Here is a 23258-nt window from a genome sequence, read left to right on the forward strand (position 1 = left end):
AATAAGTTTAACAGATAAGTTAGAAGAATGCCTAATGACTTGTAAATTCCACCTAGGAATACTGATAATGTTGTTTGCTATATGGTAGCAGAGGACAAAGTATGTTGTCACAAGTATTGCAGAAGCAATAAGGTTAGCTAAAGAAAGAAGATAGAGAAGGAAGGCATGAGGAGACTGGACCAGAGGTAGAAGATTCACTGATTAGTTATTAATGAATGCAACTGTAAGGCTTATACATGACTGACTTGTGTTTCACTTCCTAAGTGAGCTCAAATGTTTTGTGACTCTCTCTGTTAACTCAAGGTAGCTTTCATGTGTGTTCCCTTTGGCAAACTGTTCCTTCTTGTAGGCATCTCCTCAGTTTTCAGTAATGGAAGAATTATGCCTAGGAATAAGAGTATCTTGGTGTTGGTAAACAGATCCTAGTAAAAGTACAAATGTGTCTACATGAAGAGTGTACTACTGAGAAAATAGATTAGTGGGAATCCAAAGTGACATGTGGAACTTCAGTTTGGATGCCAAGTGCATTGTTGCTGTTAGGCTGTGCATATGTCACTGAGAACTGCTCTGAACTTCAGTAACACAATTTGAGGTATGTATGAAAAGTTGGGGAACATGGTACGGAGAAGGTGTGAGAAGGCATTTGGGAATTTTCCCTGTCCTTGTCAGATTAGTGATTCTTAAGGGTATGAATGAGTGAGTGTCAGTGTGAGGAGTTCCTGCAAAATCATTTGGTTGATGGAAATTGAAAGTAAACTAGTTAAACATGAATGTTCTTTTGGGGTGCAAAGTACCTTTTTACTGCTAATCTTAATTTACTTTCAGGCAAAGGGAAAAGGTACCATAACTGACAAAACAAAAATGTCTCTTGTGACATCCCACCCTTAAGGGAAAGGGAGCACCCAAGATTTGTTAATGTTCATGGTTGAAAGGAATAACAAAAATCAGAAGGTCTGCAAAAGCTTAGAGAGATTTATTTGTAAATTACACATTTGGCTTGAAATTGGTGTGTTAGTCCCTAATCTCCTATATAAGCACACGGCAGTGGGTTTTGGATAAAGGGGTAGGGTGAAAGGGAAGAGAGAGATGAAGTAAAGAGGGAGGAGAAAGAAAGAAATCACCAGTCACCCTGGCACTTGTGGGGGTGCCTTTTTATAGATAAGTTTTCCCCATCCTGGAGATAAGTTTCTTGTTTCTATGCAAATCAGTTCTCATGCACAGTCTCTTCTAGACCTTTCTGGAAATGGATCAGGCAGCTTCCGGGGGTCTTTGGTGTTTTGAATCCCCCATCGCCCCCCCATCCCCCCCCCCCGTCCATGGCCTCTTCTCAGTCTCATTCCTGTGCTTGTGCTGGACTGTGTCGTGCTTATCTCCAGGAACTAGAACAAGGAGGTTTGTCCCAGGAAAGTGTTGCCCTACCTCCATATGGCCCCTTTTCCAGCCACATCCTGTTCATTCTCACAGTGTGTCATTACCAACAATCCTTGGTTGGTTCCACAGACATCCAGCTATTGGTGTTTAAGGCACACACATTAGCCCCTTATCTTCCATGTTTCTACATCTCTCTATATATGACTATAGGGAGAGTGTTTTGTTTGTGTTTTTTTCTTTAGACAAACTGTAGGAATGTCAGAAATAAGTCCCTGAGCTAAAAAGTTTTCTTGAAAAAGAGTAGGCTTTAAAATTTAATTATTTAGTTTTGTCCAAGTCGGAAACAATTTCAACCTTGTGTTGGAAAGCATCTTGGGGGTTATTAGAGGATGCTGCAGCTGAGGTAATAGTTTTAAAATAGAGGAAAGTGCTGGGAAGGAAGATGGAAATAGAGGTAGGGGGAAGGAGTGGCAGACAAGATGTGGGACTGGAAGCAGGTTGTACAAATTTGAGCTTTTGATTTGGCTTATTAATCACAAGGATTAGTGTTCAATTTTTTTCCCTTAACTTACAGTGCTGTTATGTTAGTGTCTTGGTTTGAAAAGACAGGAGTCTGTGAAGGAAGGCAAAAGCCTCCTGTGAAATGGAAAAGGTAAACCCCCTCCTTCCGAATTATCACAATTTCAGAATTAAAAGGGCTCTCAGGCAAAGATATGAGAATGGGAATAACAGTTTTTTACTAGGAAGGAAAAAAACTAAATAACAATGCAATTTAGCACAAGCAAATTGGCAGAGTGAGAAAAACCTGACACCCTGAGAAGTCAGGGTGTTGACAGTAGTCCAGCCAGATGGTGGCTGCTCCTCCTGGAGCGGCAATCTGCAGAAGGGTGTAGGTCCTTTCTGAAGATGCGGTGAAGGAGCAGCTGGGCCTGGTTCCTGATTCCTCTGGGAAATCCGGCGAAGAAGGCTGTCTATTGTCTCAGAAATGCTTGTTTTATGGTGGCAGGGATGCTTGGCTCCTCCTTCTGGGTGGAGCATCTCACAATGGGATGATGTAACTAGTCTTACCAGCCACAGTGAGTAATTCAATAGCCCATTAACAGGAGATTATCTTCCTGGCAGTGTCATTGTTCTTGAAAGAGATAAGAAAAACTGCCTAACTCCCAACAGATGGCAAAAATAGAATACATGCTTATTTTACAAGCCAGGACATTATCCACCCCTTATTCTATTTCCATCTGTGTCACAATGAAATCTTATACTCAGTTCTCACTTAAGACCAGGTTTCCCTGTGGTACACAACGGGTTTCCCCATCTTTCTGCATTACCCACCAAGTGTAACCAGGTCCTTGAGCAAAAACAATCCCACGGATGGGTTTGTCTCTGCCTGAGGTGGGATTAATCCAAACATCTTTCCCTAAAATACCCTTCATATGTACCACAGGGACTTTATCTCCATCTACTGTGTGCAAGGGTTCAGACTGGGCAGGGCCAGCTCGATTGATGGATCCTCGGGTGTTGACCATCCAGGTTGCTTTTGCCAGGTTATTTTCCCAGTTTCTAAATGTTCCCCCACCAAGTGCCTTCAGGGTAGTCTTAAGGAGTCCGTTGCACCGTTCAACTTTGCCGGCAGCTGGAGCATGATAGGGGATATGATATATCCATTCGATACCATGTTCTCTGGCCCAGGTGTTGATAAGGCCGTTCTTGAAATGGGTGCCGTTGTCAGATTCAATTCTCTCAGGTGTGCCATGTCTCCACAGGACTTGCTTTTCCAGGCCTAAGATGGTGTTCCGGGCAGTGGCATGAGGTACAGGGTAGGTCTCTAGCCATTCAGTGGTGGCTTCCACCATGGTCAGCACGTAGCGCTTGCCTTGGCGTGTCTGGGGCAGTGTGATGTAGTCAATCTGCCAGGCCTCCCCATACTTGTACTTGGACCACCGCCCCCCATACCACAGGGGCTTTACCCGCTTGGCCTGTTTGATGGCAGCACATGTCTCACAGTCGTGGATAACCTGAGAAATACTGTCCATGGTTAGATCCACCCCTCGGTCTCGTGCCCACTTGTAGGTGGCATCTCTGCCCTGATGACCCGAGGCATCGTGAGCCCATCGAGCCAGGAACAACTCCCCCTTATGGTGCCAATCTAAGTCTATCTTTGACACTTCTATTCTCGCTGCCTGATCTACCTGCTCGTTGTTTCGGTGTTCCTCATTAGCCCGACTTTTGGGGACATGGGCATCTACATGACGGACTTTCACTGTTAGTTTCCCCACCCGAGAGGCAATGTCTTTCCATATATCAGCAGCCCAGATTGGTTTTCCTTTACGTTGCCAGTTGGCTTTCCTCCACCTTCCCAGCCAGCCCCATAGAGCATTGGCTACCATCCATGAATCAGTATAAAGGTAGAGCTTTGGCCACCTCTCCCTTTCAGCAATGTCCAGGGCCAGCTGAACGGCCTTGAGTTCAGCAAGTTGGCTCGATCCACCTTCTCCTTCGGTAGCTTGTGCAACTTGTCGTGTGGGGCTCCATACGGCTGCTTTCCACTTCCGGTTCATCCCTACGATGCGACAAGAACCGTCAGTGAAAAGAGTGTAACGTGTTTCCTCTGCTGGTAGTTGGTTATAGGGTGGAGCTTCTTCAGCTCTTGTCGCTTGTACCTGCTCCTCATCGTCAGTGAGACTAAAGTTTTCACCTTCTGGCCAGTTCGTAATTATCTCTAAAATCCCAGGGCGATTCGGGTTTCCAATACGGGCGTGCTGTGTGATGAGAGCAATCCATTTGCTCCATGTGGCGTCGGTGGCGTGGTGGGTAGTAGGAACCTTTCCTTTGAACATCCACCCCAGCACTGGTAGTCGGGGTGCCAGGAGGAGTTGTGCTTCCGTGCCAATCACCTCCGAGGCGGCTTGAACTCCTTCATAGGCAGCCAAGATTTCCTTCTCTGTTGGGGTGTAGTTGGCTTCGGACCCTTTGAAACTTCGGCTCCAGAATCCCAATGGTCGACCTCGAGTCTCACCAGGCACCTTCTGCCAAAGGCTCCAGGACAGGCCATTGTTCCCGGCTGCAGAGTAGAGCACATTCTTGACCTCTGGTCCCGTTCTGACTGGGCCAAGGGCTACAGCATGAGCGATCTCCTGCTTGATCTGGGTGAAGGCTTGTTGCTGCTCAGGGCCCCAGTGGAAATCGTTCTTTTTGCGGGTAACCAGGTAAAGAGGGCTCACAATCTGGCTATACTCGGGAATGTGCATCCTCCAAAAACCTATGGCACCTAGGAAAGCTTGTGTTTCCTTCTTGCTGGTTGGTGGGGACATAGCGGTGATCTTGTTGATGACCTCAGTGGGAATCTGGCGCCGTCCGTCTTGCCATTTCACTCCCAGGAACTGGATTTCTCGGGCAGGTCCCTTGACTTTGCTTTTCTTGATGGCGAAGCCAGCTTCTAGCAGTATCTGGATGATCCTCTTACCTCTCTCAAACACTTCTGCCGCTGTGCTCCCCCACACAATGATATCATCGATGTACTGCAGGTGTTCTGGAGCCTCACCCTTTTCTAGTGCAGTCTGGATCAGTCCATGGCAGATAGTGGGACTGTGTTTCCACCCCTGGGGTAGTCGGTTCCAGGAGTACTGCACGCCCCTCCAGGTGAAAGCAAACTGAGGCCTGCATTCTGCTGCCAGAGGAATGGAAAAAAACGCATTAGCAATATCAATAGTGGCATACCACTTCGCTGCCTTGGACTCCAGCTCGTACTCCAGTTCCAGCATATCCGGTACAGCGGCGCTCAGCGGTGGAGTCACTTCATTTAAGCCACGATAGTCCACAGTCAATCTCCATTCTCCGTCAGATTTGCGCACAGGCCAGATGGGGCTGTTGAAGGGTGAGTGGGTTTTGCTAACCAACCCTTGGCTCTCCAGCTCACGAATCATCCTGTGGATGGGGATCACGGCATCTCGATCCGTCCGATACTGCCGGTGGTGCACTGTTGAGGTCGCAATTGGCATGAGTTGCTCTTCTACCCTCAGGAGTCCTACTGCAGACGGGTTTTCTGACAGTCCAGGCAAGGTGTTCAATTGCTTGATGTCCTCTGCCTTTACAGCAGCTATGCCAAAAGCCCACCTGAGTCCCTTCGGGTCTTTGTAATAGCCGTTCCGGAGGAAGTCTATGCCCATAATACACGGGGCCTCTGGGCCAGTCACAATAGGATGTTTCTGCCACTCCTTCCCAGTCAGGCTCACCTCAGCTTCCACCAGGGTCAATTGCTGTGATCCCCCTGTCACACCAGCAATGGAAACAGGCTCTGCCCCCACATGTCCCGATGGTATCAGGGTACACTGTGCACCAGTATCAACTAAGGCATCGTATTTTTGTGGCTCTGATGTGCCAGGCCATCGGATCCACACCGTCCAGAAGATCCGGTTTTCCCGTGCCTCTCCCTGGCTAGAGGCAGGGCCCCTCTAACACTGGTTATTATTCCTCTCCTGGGTATACATACTAGAGGTCCCTTCAAGGGGATCTGACAGATCGTACCCAAAAGCTTGGTCATGGGAGGTTGAGGCTACCTTCACCTTGGTGGAACTCCCCCGGTTAGAGTTTCCCTCCTTGAGTTGACGGACCCGTGCTGCCAGGACAGAAGTGGGTTTCCCATCCCACCTCCCCATGTCTTCCCCGTGGTCACGCAGGAAGAACCACAGATTAGCCCTTGGGGTGTACCCTCTCTCTCTAGCTGGGGAATGTTGGGGTCTGACTTTGGGGCCTGTGACTCGTATGGGTGCTGCATTAACCTTCCTCATTTCCTCCCTCATCTCTTCTTTGAACTCCTTAATCACAGCTGAGATATGAGCCTGCATTGGGCCATTAATCATACTCTCATAATTCCTAAGTTTTTTGGCAACAGAGCCCACTGTCTCTCGGTTAGTGTCAGCATCAATTGTTGCAATGAAAGTGGTGTACTGAGATGGCCCAAGATTTGCCAGACTCCACAGCATTTGCCCTGTGCACCTGACCTTGTCGGGGTCATTATTATGTTGTCCATCCCTCCCAAAGAGTACCTCCAATATTGACACTTCCCTCAGCTGTTGGATCCCTTCCTCCAGGGTCTTCCAGCGCATTCTATGGTGGTGCTTCTGCATTCTCTCCCTGTGGACAAACCTCTCTCTGACACTCATTAAAAGCCGCTCCCAGAGAGAAAGGGATCCTGGCTCCCTTACAAAAATCTGATTCATACCTGAGTCCTGGGTTAAGGGTCCCAAGTTCCTTGCCTCACCACCGTCCAGCTGCACGCCTGTACCCATAAGGTCCCAGACCCGGAGTAACCAGGTAGTATAAGCCTCACGCCCTCGTCGCACAATGTCTTTGTGCAGATTACGGAGACTTTTGTACGTCAGGGACTCGGTGATGATTGCAACCTCTGGCTCCCCTGTGGGTTGTGAGGGCCCTCCCCTATCTGGGTGCTCTGCTTTCATCTTAGACCTCCTTGTTTCTACCGGGGCAACTGCTGCTGGCTGTGACTGCCTTTGTGGTTCAGCTGGAACCTGGACAGTTGTAACATTTGTGGGTTCCACAGCTGTACTATTAGACTGTCCCTCTTCAAGGCAAAGGGCGGGTTTCTCACCAGCTGGTGAAATGCACTCCTTCAGCATCTCTTGCATCTCCTGCATCTCCTTAACCAGCACCCTCACCCAATCTGGGTGGTTCGTTTCTGAGGCAGGCTCTGGGGCAGGGTCAGGCTCTGGAGCAGCAGCATCTCCAGTCTCTGGGGTAGTGTCAGTCTCTGCAGCAGCATCTTTAGTCTCTGGTGTAGGTGTCAGGGTAGTTATCCAGGTTAATCTTCTCTTATCTCTGAGTGCTAAACATAACAGGCATATCAGCAACACCACCCATTGTATGATATCATTAGCACTTAGAGTGGATCTTAACCCTTCGAAAACTGGTGGAGCAGACCCAAAAAGATGGTTAAAAGGTTGGGAGAAAGTTTCCCCCCGTGTCATTTCCTCACAGTAGGTACCATTATTAAAGTAACTCCAAAAACATGCAGTTAGTGTGTGATAGCTCTGAATCCATGTACCTGCCATCAAGAGGAAATTAAAGATCCATGAATCCTTCACCCAGAGGACAAACTTGATAACAGACACAGTAGCCTTAGTTATAGGACCCATATTTAGATAAGGGCCTGTAAATGGGAAGTATACACTTGCGACCACATGCCACCCAAACCAGGGAAAACTAGACCACATGGTGGTACTTAAAAATTAAATTACCTAAGAACTGTTAATCCCTTTTTTTCTCAATGCCCTCGAGCCCCACGTTGGGCGCCAAAATCTGTCTTGGTTTGAAAAGACAGGAGTCTGTGAAGGAAGGCAAAAGCCTCCTGTGAAATGGAAAAGGTAAACCCCCTCCTTCTGAATTATCACAATTTCAGAATTAAAAGGGCTCTCAGGCAAAGATATGAGAATGGGAATAACAGTTTTTTACTAGGAAGGAAAAAAACTAAATCACAATGCAATTTAGCACAAGCAAATTGGCAGAGTGAGAAAAACCTGACACCCTGAGAAGTCAGGGTGTTGACAGTAGTCCAGCCAGATGGTGGCTGCTCCTCCTGGAGCGGCAATCTGCAGAAGGGTGTAGGTCCTTTCTGAAGATGCGGCGAAGGAGCAGCTGGGCCTGGTTCCTGATTCCTCTGGGAAATCCGGCGAAGAAGGCTGTCTGTTGTCTCAGAAATGCTTGTTTTATGGTGGCAGGGATGCTTGGCTCCTCCCTCTGGGTGGAGCATCTCACAATGGGATGATGTAACTAGTCTTACCAGCCACAGTGAGTAATTCAATAGCCCATTAACAGGAGATTATCTTCCTGGCAGTGTCATTGTTCTTGAAAGAGATAAGAAAAACTGCCTAACTCCCAACAGATGGCAAAAATAGAATACATGCTTATTTTACAAGCCAGGACAGTTAGTTACAAAACAACAGACTCGATTATAATTATGTTACCAATGTGGAGTTACTAAAGATGTGAATGAGGGCAATGTTTGTGTGGAAACCCATATAACCTTCAGTGGGCTTGCAAAGGATTTCAGATAAGTATATACAGTGAGAGGAAGGGCAGGATGTAAATCCCTGTCTTTATTCCTTATTATTCAGTCTTATTTCTTCTTTAATCTTAAAAAAAAGAAATTAGCACATACTGGCTACATGGAGAATTAGTATCTTACATCTGCAGTTACATTGAAAAGGAGATTACTGGGCAACTACCTGGGGAAACAAAACCAATTTTGCATATTAAAATGTTTTCTAAAGATACCACGCAAATATAAACTCTGCGAAGTTTTGAGTATTTACTAGCTATTTCCTCTTTAAGCCATTGCTGGGAAATTATCAACATTAACATTTTCAACTAAAAATAATTACACTATTTGTTTCCAAAATGTACTTGCCCCCATACCTTCTATGAAAGCACTCTAGCACCTCTTGTCCTGAATTGTTGCAGGTGCCAGAGGAATTGCAGTAGCCTGAATGAAAGGTGTTTCTAGGTGCACCATTGTATAATCCTATAGAAAAGCTAGTTGGTTCTGTGGAGGTAAAATTTAGTGTTGTTGGCTGAAATAAAAAAAAAAAGAAAGAGTAAAGGGCAAATCTTTAATGGTTCATAATGTTTAAGTGTGATTGTATTTTAAATAATTCAGCATTGGGTTTTCTACATCCTAATTTTTATAGAAGTAATGTACAACTGAAAGGTAAAGAGAAGGGACAAGTAGGATGAAACAAAACCACCAGTCCTTATTCAAAAGGGAATAAACTTGAATAGAATGATTGATATTTACTTACAGGCATGCTGAGAGTTCGGTCTCTAAGCCTTTTTTGTAATGTACAAATCCATGGGAGATCCTGAACCTCAAATCACAACAGTTCTTGTAAATAAATTATGTTGGAGGTGGTCGCTTCTCAAAGTAAGTTATAAAAAATTATATTCTGGCAATTTAATGATACTTCTACTTTAATAGTTTCATAAATTTAACAGAAAAACTTCATTTGTTATTATCTTGGTTATGAGCAGCCTTAAATAACTTTGAAACTGAAGAACAACATGAAAGAAAAAAAATTATAGTGGGGGAAGAAGGGAATTGTGTAGCTTAAAAGTTACAAGGAAGTTGTTGGAATTTTTTTAGGACTGCTGCAAAAGTCAGAAGGAACATTTTAGGAAACTTACAGGTTATTCTAGAATGTGAATGCAATCCAGAAGGAAAGGATTATTACATAAGTTTGGGATAGACCAAAATAAAATTATTTTTGAGATAATATCTATGGCTGATTATTAAAAAAACAATCAAATAGTGTGACAGGAAGTGAGGAATTGGAGAAATAGCTGAAGAATTACCAAAAATATGTAGTATACATTTCATTGGCTTTATAACTTTTTTTAAACTAGACTTGTTACTAAGGGAAACAGGAAAGAGTCATAGATGACCATCTAGGTTGAATTGCGATGACAAGGATCCTTGAAAATACATAGCCTAATTTTAGTGCAAACCAGAGAATTCTTAAATTGCGATGCTTTGCAAGCCTTGGGGGAAGGTTGGGAAGAGGATATATGGAGTTGCAATAATGCCAAGGTGGATTTTGGACTAAAAGGAAATTGCACTTGTGGCAAGATCAGACTTGGAATCCCATCAATAGGAGGAAGGCGTTAGTAAACTAGATTTAGTGCAAAGAAGAGCAGTGAAATAACTGAAACTGGAAGGATTGCGTTGGAAAGGTAGAATGTTAATAAACTAAAGTAATAAACATAGCAGCTTAAGTAAACTAATAAAAGGGTGATGGGTTATGTTCAGTATTTAAAAAGAATAAACTCACAGAACCATGATCATAAGTAGGAATAACAGATAAATGTTTGAATTGAATATCAGGAAAATATCCCAAGTATTATTCTAAGTAGATTCAGTCTCCCAAAGGTGGTGGGGAAGCAATGGATCCCTTACCCTCTCACCACCAGGCGGGAGGAGGGGACATTAGTGATGGAGGGGAGTGGAAACAGGGTTCTGCTCGGGGTGGCAGGTAAATCCCCTCCCGACTTACCCTACCTTCCCAGGTGCCCTTATACAAATAGGTGCAAGAACCCGGAATATGAGGACCATGGAAAGGAGAATGGGGATGAAGGTGGTTCTGAGATGGAGGGGTCACCTAGGGCAAGGGAGCTTACCCCCTCATCATGACCTCTTCAATTAAGAAAAGTTAGTAGTCATTGGTGACTCCCTTTTGAGAGGAATGGAGGACCTGATATGCTGACCAGACCCAACCCATAGGAAGATGTGCTGTCCCCCTGGGGCCTGGGTAAGGGACATCACCAAGAAACTTTCCAGTCTGGTATGGCCCACTGACTATTACCTGCTACTGGTTTTCCAGGTGGGTACTGATGAATTCCCAACAAGAAGTTTGCAGATCATCAAGAGGGATATTAGGACCTTGGGATGACTGGTCGAGGGATCTGAAGCACCAGTAGTGTTCTCTTCTGTCCTGCCAGTTGCAGGGAATGATGGGGCAAGAAGCAGGAAAATCATCCAGATGAACATGTGGCTTTGAGACTGGTGTTACCAGGAGAATTTTGGGGTTTTTGATCATGGGTCAGTTTATACAACACTGAGACTGCTGGCAACAGATGGGGTCCGCCTGTCTCAAAGGGGAAAAAGGCTCTTAGCTCAGGAGTTAGCAGGGCTTATTGAGAGAGCTTTAAACTAGGTTGGAAGGGAGATGGATGGGACAGGGCTAGGCTTGACAGATAAAGTGTAGGAAGGGGAGAGCTATAGTGACCACCCAAGTAGCAAAAGGAGACCTAAAGAGGGGATGCCTTGAACAAGCACAAGCAACCAAAGATGTAACCACAAGACAAGACTTAGGACATTCCCTTGCACCTCCACTGGGATATTGGCACACTCAAATACCTCTATAAAGTGCCTGTATGGCAACACATGCAGTATGGGAAACAAACAGGAGGAACTACAGATCTGTGTGCAATCACAAGGCTTTCATTGTGATTGGGATAGCTCACATGACTGCAGTGTTGTCATGAAGGACCACACCCTATTTAGGAGACGCAGACCAGGAAGGTGCGGTGATAGAGTTGCCCTCTCTGTGAGGCTACATTTGGAATGTATGGAGCTCTGTCTTGGGGTGGATGATGAGCAAGTTGAGAGCTTATAGGTTAAGATAAAAGGCAGGCTAGTAAGGGTGACACTGTTGTGAGTGTGTGCTACAGTCTGCCTTAGCAGGAGGAGGAAGTGTATGAGGCCTTCTACAGGCAGCTTGAAGCAGCCTCAAAGTTACAGGCCCTGGTTCTTGTGGGGGACTTTAACTACCCTGACATCTGCTGAAGAAGCAACGCAGTGAAGCAAAAACAGTCCAGGAGGATCTTGGAAAGCGTTGATGACAACTTCTTATCACATGTACTGGAGTATCCCACAAGGAATGGTGGGCTGTTTGACCTTATACTGACAAACAGGGAAGGCCTTGTTGGAGATGTGAAGGTTGGGGGCAGCCTTGGCTGCAGTGACCATGAGATTGTGGAGTTCAGTATCAAGCAAGGAGGATGCAGGGCAGCACGTAAGATCTCAACCATGGACTTCAGGAGAGCTGACTTAGGCCTCCTCAAGGATCTTCTTGGAAGAATCCCATGGGAATGGGCCCTGCAGGGGAGTCCAAGAATGCTGGTCAATATTCAAGCACCACTTCTTCCAGGCTCAAGAATGATGCATCACGATCAGCAAGAAGTCAGGCAAAGGTGGCAAGACACCTGCATGGATGAATAAAGAACTCCTGTCACTACTCAAGTATAAGCAGGAAACACACAGGAGATGGAAGCAGGGTCAGGCCATTTGGAATTAATATAGAGAGGTTGTCAGAGTAAGTAGAAATTAGATGAGGAAGACCATGGCCTATCTGGAATTAAATCTGGCCAAGGATATTAAGGACAACAATAAGGGCTCCTTCAAATACAACAATAACAAAAGGAAAACTAAGGATAATGTGGGCCCATTACTAAATCCAGGGGCGATCCCAGTGACAGAGGATGCAGAGAAGGCAGAGTTACTGAACACCGCCTTTGTATCGGTCTACACTGACAAGACCAGCCCTCAGGGATCTCTGACCCAGGAGAGCAGGGTAAAGGAATGGTGGGAGGAAAACATTCATTTGGTCAAGGAGGATTGGACCAGAAAACACCTACGCAAACTTGACATCCACAAGTCCATGGGCCCTGAGGGGATGCATCCAGGAGTGCTGAGAGAGAGCTGGCAGGCACCATAGCAAAGCCACTCACAATCATCTTTGAAAGGTTGTGGAGATCAGGAGAGGTGCCTGAGGACTGGAAGAAAGCAAATGTCACCCCAATCTTCAAAAAGAGCAAGGAGGACCCAGGGATCTACCAGCCAGTCAGCCTCACCTCAGTCCTTGGAAAGGTGATGAAGCCCTCATTCTGGAGGCCATCTCTACACATATGGAGGACAAGGTGATCAGGAGCAGTCAGCATGGATTCACTAAAGGGAAGTCATGCTTGACCAGCCTGATTGCCTTCTACGATGAAACAACTACCATGATGGATCAGGTTTTTGCATTTGTTGGATTGTTTCCTGTAGTTTTCCTGTTGCTCGATGCTGTGGGCTGTGTGCTGTCCTCCAGTGTTTGCCAAAAAAACTCTGCGACAAGTTGCAGGACAAAGCATTTTGCAGCTACTCTTCTGCTGTCATTATATCAATTATATGTTTTAAAAGAAAATTCCTCTCTCAGGGGAGAGTATTGGGCTTATTTTGCTCATAGGAGAGAGTTAAGATGTTGGAAAGGAGCCTCCAGAGCTGTAGTTTACGTCTTGAATTTGAGTATGTTGCCAGTAGTATTATGGATGGTAGAGGAGATGTTGTGGTCATGTTTTGTTCAAGCTTTGTATGAATTTGTGCATGAAACTGGGAGATCTCATGGGAGGGTTGAGTAACCTCTCACTGTCATAGGAGGAAGTGCTTCCAATGTTTGCAATTAATCACTGGGTAGACACATGCGTTCATGCAAATTATGTCTGGTACCATAGTGGCTAAGAAATACCTGAAATCAGAAATTAAATGAGAAAATAAACAAACCCACTTCCCAAAACTGTAAATCTGCAAAACAGTTTTCTAGAGCTTCCCATGTTTCCAACCACTATCTCCTTGCTTTGTGTTCCACGAATAATGAAAACAGGATTGCTTATAAAGCAGAATGATTGAAATGACATTGTGTTTTTAGCTTGTAACTGTTTTCTTTCCTTCCTCTAATTCCAATAGGAACATGGAAAAACTCAGTAGAAGAATGGACTGCAGACTGGAATGAAGATGTAAGTGTGCCTTGTTAGGTAGACCAATTGATTATTTACCCTTTTCAGACTTTCTGTGTTGTCTTCAAAAACTAAATGTTTGAAGTAATACTTTGTATGCATGTAGCGATATTTCTTATTGTGTTTTTGCTGCAATTCCTGTTTAAAATATATTTATATCAGGTTTTTTTTTAGAATAAAATTGAATCAAGAAATATTTACTTTTTTCTTGGTGGACACTACATAGATAATAAAATTTTAAGTTTTATCCCAAATTATTTATTTGTGAAATATAATTCTGCACTGCTCAATGCTGGTGGGTGTTAACCACATACTTCCCCCTATTATTTAAGGATTTAAAGCCATATGTAGTGGTTTTGGTTCGTTAATTTAAGATTTCTCTAATTTTAAGCTTTTCTGGTCTAATGTAATAAAGAGTGTGCTATGTTTCGGTGTTGGTCAAATACTAATGTACTCACTTCTTCTTGTGAGATGGGATTAGGAGAAAAGCAAAGCAGGCTTAAAACTTTGAAAGGGTATAAAGAAAATTTTATTAACAGTAATTAAAAGAAAAAAAAAGTAGTAAGAATTAAGACAAACTTTTCCTAACACTTCTCCTCCCCCTATAACCTTTTCTTTTCCACTGATAATGTAAAGAAACAAAACTTAAAATTTCTAGTTCATTTACTACTTTTAAAATAGTTTTTCTTCAGTTCACTTAGGGAGAGAAGTTCCTCTTGTTAATGTTATGGAGACTTCTCCACAAGAGGAAAAAGTTTTTTCATGGTTCTCAATTTGGTCATGAATAGTAGCCGCCCGGAGGAAATCTGCTATTGTGAACCTCTACTCATTTGCCACAAGCCTTCCCACAGCTTGTTTATGGGCTATGTTGACTTATGGGGTATTGGTTTAAAGATGAGCTGGTTAAAGGTAAAATTTCTCATTATTTATTTCTAAAATCATCTTCATTCCTGGGAACAGAGATCTTCTCCTGGGGGTACAGGACTGCTCTTCCCTCTTTTTCTGTTCAAACTTCTTATGGGATCATAATTATTTAACATCTGCTTATTTTAGTATGGAGGTTTTTGCTCAATATCAATTTGAACCCTTCATCTCCCTATAGTTTCATGTGTTATAGGGAAAAGAGTCTTTTTTCCATAACTTATAAGAGGATTTTGGTTTTAAAATTAAGGCATCTCCTCATGCCTCCCATCTGGGACTTAACTTCTTCACTGACTATGGTGTTTCCATGTTGTTTTTTTACATGTTTGCATCTTGTTCCTTTCTCTCACTCGAGGGAGGATTGAAGTATTGAAAGAGTTAACATGTCACCTGGGCCCTTCAAATGGTCACTTGACCTGCCGGTAACTTGTGGTGGGAGCTGCGGCTGGGGCTGTCAGGATCGGCTTTATGGTTGGTTTTTGGTTTTTGGTTTTCTCTGTGTTTAATTCTAGTCGCAGGGCCACTCTGAACGGCTGTAGGGCTGCCTCTGGTCTCAGCCGCAGTGGGGGGAGGAGATCTGATGGTAAGATCTTAACAGCTGCAGCCAGCCCTGCTCCGGCCAGGGTTCTGCAGCCTCCCCCACCTTCCTGCCTGGCAGCTGCTGGGGCCCAGCCCGGTCAGAACGGGGCTCGGAGTCCTCCGGAGACCCCGTAGAGGGGCCCGGCCCCCCGCAGTAGAGCCTGCCCGGCCCAGCCTGGGACAGGGTCTGGCAGGCTTCCCGGGCTGAACAGAGGCATGTTCAGCTCTTCAATGGTTCAATAGACTGTGACACAAAAAGCTTTTAAATCACTTTCTTACATTCCTCCCATGTCAAAACTATAACACCATAACCACAAGACATTTATGTAATTAAGTGCTGAAGTTTACTATCACCTTTCGACTCCTAATTTGATGCTTTTTGTTTTAAATCTGCATAATTGTTCCACTTAGTCCATTTCATGTTCATAATCTTAAAAAAGGAGCTAGTAACATGCTGAAGTTGGCACTTAATTGCTTCATTCCTGTTGTTTCATCATGATGTGTTGTGTAAAGTACTTACAAGAATTTGGGTTCTCATTCTTTAACAGGCAGGAGATGTCTTCATGTCTGCAATATATTTGGCATTTGTGATCATCATGCAGGAAATTCACATTTATGATTTTAAGTTTTCAGCTATTATATTAAAGCTTAAGTAGTTCAGAAAAGAAACTAGATAGCAAGAAACATGGAAAGGAAAACTTAGCTTTTAAGAAGTCTTTCATCTTTTATATGAACATCCATTATTTCAAGTTTATTTTCAGAAGCGATTGTCTTGGAAGTCATCCTTTTTGCATCCTCCTCTAGGGTGGCATGTCAGTGTAATTCCTGGAAATGTGTGAATGTTTCATATAACAGATATGAAAGCTCTATCCTTACCTAATGAGAGAGACATGTCTATCAAGAAAATTAAATGAAGTTCTAAAATTCATAGGTTTTCTGTATTGATTACTGTCAGCAAAAGCTGGCACCTTCTTTAAACCTGTCCTCTATTTCTGCAGTATATGCTAGAAGTAAACTAAGGGCTAAGGATACTGAAAATTTATGGCCTTGGTATTACCCCTGTTGTCTGGTACAATGCAGCATTTGTAATACAGGAGGGGTGTTGAGCAATGCTGGTTAGGTAATCAACTATCTGTCCTGGGTTAGGGCAAATGTGGGAGAAAATCTCCTAAGGGGTCCCTCTAGAAAGCAGATTCAAGTGGCCCCTCCCACAACTGGTTTGGGAAAAGATTTCCTTGGAGAAAAGTGGGAAAAAAACCCTGTTTATTTAACAAGCAAAGTAATCACAAGCATAAAAGAAAAAAATAATAATAATATTAAACAATAAAACCTCTCGCTGTCCTGAAGAGATGGAAAATTCAGAAAGTCCTTTTTGTATGGTGTAGCTTGGCTCGCTCAGTCTCTTATCAGTCCCTCCAGTGCTGGAATGCAGCGTCCTGGGCCCTGGTGGGCCATAGGTGTGAGCTCCCAATGTTCTTCTGGGTTTTCAGTCCAGAACAGGTTTGAAAAGTTCCAAGAAAAAGGAAAACCACAGTCCGGGTAACTTCTCTGCCTCAGCTAGCAAAAGAAAAACTAACTAAAAGCAAAGGAGAGCTCTCTCCCTCTCTGTGCTGCAGACAACACAGTCTGTGAGAAGGAGAAAAAATTCAAAGGAGAAAGTGCAGTTTCTGCAAACAATCTCCACACTTCTTCTCTACCCCTTTGCACTCGGAACCAGTCTTAAAGGTGCAGAACTTAATATCCAGCATAAACAGAACAGACGATTTGGGATACAAGCATCGTAAAGTCCCCCCAGTGTCCTGGTTCAGGGCAAATTTGGGAGAGAACCCCCAATGGGGTTCCTCTAGAAGGCAGATTCAATTGGCCCCTCCCCCCAACTGGTTTGGGAAAAATACTTCCTTGGAGAAAAGTGGAAAAAACTGTTTATTAAGCAAGAAAGCCTAAACAATATTAAACAATGAAACTTCTTGCTGCTCCAAAAGAGGGACAAACTCAGAAAACCCCCCCCCCCCAGGCTGCAGCTTGGCTCACTCAGTCTCTTATCAGTCCCTCCGGCGCTGGAAATGCTGTGGCCCAGGCCCAGGCCGCTGAGCCACAGGTGCGAGCTGCTGGTGCTCTTCTTGGTGTTCAGTCCAGAGCAGGTTTGAGCAGGTCCAAAGAAAAGAAAAAGCCACAGTCCAGGGAACTTCTTTGCCTCAGCTAGCTAAAACTAACTAAAAAGCAAAGGAGAACTCTGTCTTGCTGTCTGTCCGTCCGCAGACAACACAGTCCAGGAGGAGGAATGTGGAGGAGTGAGTGCAGTTTCTGGAAACAAACTCCGCACTTCTTCTCCCCCCCTTCACTCCTGGAACAAGTCTTAAAGGTGCAAAACTTATTATTCAGCATAAACAGAACAGATGATTTGTGGTAAAAGCATCATACAGTCAACCTAGGACACCCAGTCAAACCCAAGTAATTTGTGCATGAATCTTGAAGGAACAGCAAATGAAATCTCTAGCCTGTTCTTAATTTTTGTTCATTTTGTTGTGCTGGAAAAGTCCCTGTAACCTAGCAGAAAGTTATTAATGTGCTGATGTTCAGAAAGAGTGAATTAAATAGTGAATTGCAGGCAAATTAGCCCAAAACATCCCTGGGGAAAAAAATATAGTAAAATGTATTCATTTGATTAAAAAAAAAAAAAAAAAGGAAGCATAAGAATGCACCTTGTGTCATTCAGTGTAGTTGTATGAAAATAGATCCACTTCAAATAAACCTGATATTGATCTTTAAGTAAATTTCAAATTAACTGCAAAGATAGAGTATGTCCTTTTAAGAGATTTGATCCACATTTTTTGTTCTAAATATGTCCCACATTGCAAGACAAGATGTATTCCATTTGCCATCTGTATGGCAGTTGTCTTCTGTTAAGTGAGCAGTTTTCCTTACCCCTTTCACAACCAATTCTCCTGCCGGGGAAACATCTGCTGATAATGGGCTACTGAATGTCACTGCATGACTGATAAAAGTTGCAGCATCCCATTGTGAGTTGCTTCGCCCAGAGGGAGAAGCCAAGCATTCCTAACTGGATATAATCTGGGTTTTGGGGACACCAGACTCAGGCTTTTCTGCTGGATTTCCAGAAGGACTGCAGCCATTTCAATTTGGACAGCTACCAACAGCCTGACCAAAAAGGGTGTCAGGCTGTATTCTGACACTGTCAGTGGTTTTTCTTTTGTATTATTGCATGTATTTTGTTTTCTTCTTCACTTTTCCTAATAAATTGTATTTCTGACTGGGAGTGTCTCACTGGTTTTGTTTTCAAACCAGAACATATAATTACATGCTATCATGAAACACATTAGGTGGATTGAAAGCTGCCATGAAAATTTTAGCCAATAAATCTTTTGCAGGAGGGCATTTCTAGGAGTGCTATAAAGTAATCCAGTCCCAGGCCAGATGCCATCTAGTGTCTTTATCAATTATTTGAAAGTAATAAGATCACTGCTGAATAATATTTGTGAGAAATAAAAAATTTTTTTGAATGGCCATTAAAAGTAAGCCAGTCATACAGAAATCTGAAGCATTGCTAGACTTGACCCATTCGCAAATGAAAAATACTTTAATATAGCCAAGTGTCCTTTTTTTTTTAATAGGAATAAAGGCACACCTCCAGAACAAAGAGCTGCTGACTGGAAAGCAGCAACTGAAAAATTTTCAGCATTGTAGCGGATGATGAAAAAAGAACAGCTCAGCATGGTCTCCTAAAGAGGTGTTGCTGTGGCAAAAAGAAAAACCCTACTGTAGTCTTTTTGCCTTTAGGCACTCTTCCATGTCTCTTAAACATTTTTGATTTATATTTCAGTATGTGGACTCTCCTGATCTTGATTCTGAAATACTGCATCCAATTATTCATTGCTTTTACAAAACAAAACATGTGGAAAATAGATGAAAATATTTACTGATAGTATTGGTGTTTGAGAGTGAGATTTTTAGTTTACTGAAACTGAAAAGGTTACTTTATTAGCATATAATTGGTTCTTGTTTTAGTCTAGCAGAAAATGGCATAATGTGAACCTGTGGCTGGAAAATGAATCCATGCATTTAAATGTATTATAAACAATTCTAGCAGCATGACTAATGATTGAAACAACCAAGGAAGCTGATGTATTTGCTGTCTGCAGGTAAAGACCAGGTGTTTTTTTGAAGAATATTTTTGTTTAAATGTGGTGTTCCCTAGTCAAGTACAAGTTAGGTGCAGGTGAGTGAAATTTCATGTTGTTTGACCTGAGAACAGTTTGATTTCTGTGATTTAATTACTAGACAGGAGTGGTAATTATCTTTAGTAGTGAGTATTGAGCAAGTATATGTCGTCGCAGGCCCCCAGCCAGGTAATAATTAGCATTGACTCCATGATTCTCAGAAGGCTTATCTATCACTTTATTATACTATACTTATTAAGAAACCCATCGTCCTTACAGACAGTCACGACACAGGTGTACCCAATTGGTCCTTCAATCTAAACACCATCACCACTGGCCAATTAAGAAACCACCCTTTGTTAAACAAATCTCCATAACACATTCCACATGTTCACAAAAACAGGTGCAGCAAGTGAAGATAAGAATTGTTTATCATTCTTTTCTCTGATCTTCTCACAGCCTTCCCCAGGACAATGCCTGGGAAAGTTGTGTGTTGCTCTCTGTGGCCAGAGAGCTTCTGCCACTAGTATGTTGTCAGTATGCTGTTAAATAGAGGAAATTCTTTGCAGAGAAAATCGGAAGTTGTATGGACAATGAAGGACCAGACAAATATTGAGGTACTATAGATGGCTCTGGGTTTTCCTCTTAAAATTGCAATTATATTCTTCTGGCTAAATAAAATTAAGTTTGACTACAGAAACTATCAGAAGGGAAGAAATAGAATACATACTAATTGCTGGAAAGTGGTTGAAGGCAAACATTTTTTATATCATATTGGTAGTTTTGATTTTTATTTGAAACAATGGCAACACTTTAAAACAAATTAGTGGGAGTGTTTCCTTTACCAGGAAGCAGCACAAGAACTTGTTTTAATTTCTTTAACTTCAGTACATCATGTCAAAACACTAATCAGGTTTTGTTATTTCTGATTTGTTGCTGTTGAATGTTTATGAGTATACCAGAGTATATTTTCTTGTGGTCCTCACTTATCAACTGTCCATAGGACGTGGTAGCTTAGTTGTTAAATATATTCTATGTCTGGTGATTGGAGAATGATTTTTATCATAGAAACAGGAGATTAAAAGCACAGACATTTCACTACAGATGGAGGAAATACCCTTGTGGGGCCACTGCTTGCAAATGGTTCACAGCTGTTCATTCAGTCCTGGGAAAATGCCAGAGCCTCAGTGAAAGATTTGTGAGTGCAGTTTACAGTGAGCGTAAATAACTTTGTTAGGAGCTGATATTACTTCTAAGAAATACTAAATACATCTGTGTAATAAAGCTTTTCAGCTGCTGCTGCACAAAGTATGTGTTTGGACAAATGCTGTAATCCCAGCAGACTTTTGAATTAGGTGTTTGGAGCTTGTGGCAGTGAATTTGATGCAGGGTGTAGTGTAGACTTCAGTGTAGCCAAGCTGGTAGTTGGAGATGTCTATTTTGCATGCTGGTTCACTTGAAGAGAACATTTCCTCTCTCACGTCAGGCATGCTTTTGCATTGTAACAAACATCCCCAGGCTCCTCGATTTGCTTAGTTTTCAGTATTCATCAGTGTTTTGGCCATGGTTTGCCTTATCCTGGGTATTGTGAGCATAAGAAACTTTTGACGTTACAAAGAATATGCTGTTTACCCAAGAGATTGCAAACCATAAGCTGCTGCTTGTGCCATTAGCTGACCTCCTTGTGCCGTATAATGCAGGAGTCTCATAACACCACAGAAAGTACAGTACACATTGTTATAAAATAACATGTATGGTGGGAAAAGAGCTGAGCAATAGAGAAACAGCCTTTTAAATTGGAAATATGCTTGAGCTGAACCTTCTTTGTTTTGGTCAGTACATAGAGTTGCAGACTGGCAGCATTATGCTCAGGACAGAGTTGTGTTCCAGAAAGATGGTATTAAAATATGTTGTATTAGCAGGAAGGGAAGGAAATGGAGGGGAGGAATTGTGGTGGTACTAATTTTTTCATGACCCAGTGTAGTGCTAGGGGAGAGCACATGAAACATTTGAACTTTGCCTCTGAGTAGTAAGTGATTTGCTCCCAGTCAGACCTTCCACATCCTACTTAAATCAAATGTTTTGTAGAAGAATCCTAGATGACTATGTACAGAGACATACGTGCTTTCAGTAGAGCTGCCTGTGGGATGGCAGATGATATTACTTCATATCGGTGATGTCCTTTAAACTGGACTGCTAGCAATTAAAAATGCATAATTTCCTGGAAGAGCCACATTAAAATGTCACATTCTAGAGGGATTCTTTCTGCATATTTGAATAGGTCAGTGTCGTGGTTTGACATGGAAGTGATTTTTTCAGGAAGTTGGGTCAAACCAATCAGTGGTCAAGTTTGGATATTGGCACCTGAAGTGACCACTGAAGATAGGGATACGCCTCTGAGAACACAGGGGGTTAAAAGCAGGAACTCCCAAGAGCTCGCTCTCTTTGGTTCCGGTCAGGGTGCTGTGCAGACCTCCCCTGCCCAGCCATGGGGCTGGGTGGGGGAGGGGAAGCCATGAGGCCTGGTCGAGGTGAGCTGAGGGGTAGAAGGACTGGAACCGAGCCAGCTCCTGTGGACGGAAGGGTGGAGAGAAGCGGAGATGTGTTTGTCATTCCCCCCCTCCAGAGGGTTGAGACAAAGAGTCCGGACGGCACCTGTAACTTTGCTGGCGCGGAGGAGAAGGAAGTGGGGGGAAGGTGCCCAGCCTTGGCCTTGGGAATCGGCTGCTGGGCAGAGATTTCAGCCATCCAGGGAGTCTGAACTTTTAACCCTTTCCTGGGAAATGAAGGCTTTGTAAAATATTACTCCTCCTTGATTTGAAGTAGAAGAGAGACAGTCTGGGATCCGAGATGATAGAAGAAGAAATTCTTGAGTTGGAAGGAGATGATGGAGTGGCTTGTAGCTGGACTTTTCTTGTTAGCCATAGACTGAACCAAATTCTCCTGACAGAAGCTGCACTTAGGGGGGTGCGTTGGTGTGCCAAGAGACCTGTTTCAGTGATTACCAGCAGAGGAGTAGAGAGAACAGAGGAGAGTTGGAGAAGGTGTGGAGAAGCCCTCCGTCTTTGAGGAAGAAGAAGAGGAGAAGAAGACCTCTGGCATTGTGAGCCACTCAGGAACAGGAGGTGGAGCTTCCTTTGTTCCAGAGTGACTCGTTATAAAAAGGCTGAGCAGGTGAGGGGCTTGCATTGTGAGCCACTCAGGAACAGGAGGTGGAGCTTCCTTTGTTCCAGAGTGACTCATTATAAAAACGCTGAGCAGGTGAGGGGCTTGCATTGTGAGCCACTCAGGAACAGGAGGTGGAGCTTCCTTTGTTCCAGAGTGACTCATTATAAGAGACCTCTGGGGAGCGCGGCGACCCGGAGCGCGGCGAACAGGAGCAGGCAAACCAGGTCACAGCAGTTTGCGCAGCAGTTCGCGCAGGCAGGGCAAACAGGCAGGGCTGCAGGTTCTTGCTAGTTTGGTGAAGTATTGTTTTTATTGGTTGATTGATCTTGGGCTTTCTCCTAAGCCATGGTTCTAACCCGGTCAAAATCTGTGGTTGGTACAAGTGTGTGTGACCAAGTAGAGCCCTCCAAAAAGGATGTGTCTGTACAGACCCATTCCTGCCCGGAGTGTTTGAGCTTATCAGTGGCTTCAGGGGGTGTTGTGGAGGAGGCCTGCCTACGGTGTGAACAAGTGAATGACCTCCTTTCGCTAGTGGCCGAGCTTAGGGAGGAAGTTGAAAGATTAAGGAGTATCAGGGATAGTGAAAGGGAAATAGACTGGTGGAGTTCAGCCCTTACATCTTTAAGGGAGGCCCACCAGGAGTCAGAGGGCTCATATGTCTCTCATTCTCAGGCAATAGAGGGGCACCTGGTAGATGAA

General features: G+C 43.7%; 1 protein-coding gene across 7 annotated transcripts in view; it reads left to right on the top strand.

Moving 5' to 3' along the window:
- The window catches only part of LOC137464306 (ubiquitin-associated protein 2-like), a 116914-nt gene that overhangs the window by 67153 nt on the left and 26503 nt on the right, over window positions 1–23258 (top strand). For all 7 annotated transcript variants that reach the window (XM_068175593.1, XM_068175597.1, XM_068175599.1 and 4 more), the window contains one exon: window positions 13664–13713. In XM_068175593.1, the coding sequence (XP_068031694.1) occupies window positions 13664–13713 (50 nt within the window). The remainder of the gene's footprint in view (window positions 1–13663; window positions 13714–23258) is intronic.

Source organism: Anomalospiza imberbis, chromosome W (assembly GCF_031753505.1).
Source record: "Anomalospiza imberbis isolate Cuckoo-Finch-1a 21T00152 chromosome W, ASM3175350v1, whole genome shotgun sequence".
Classification (NCBI taxonomy): Eukaryota; Metazoa; Chordata; class Aves; order Passeriformes; family Viduidae; genus Anomalospiza; species Anomalospiza imberbis.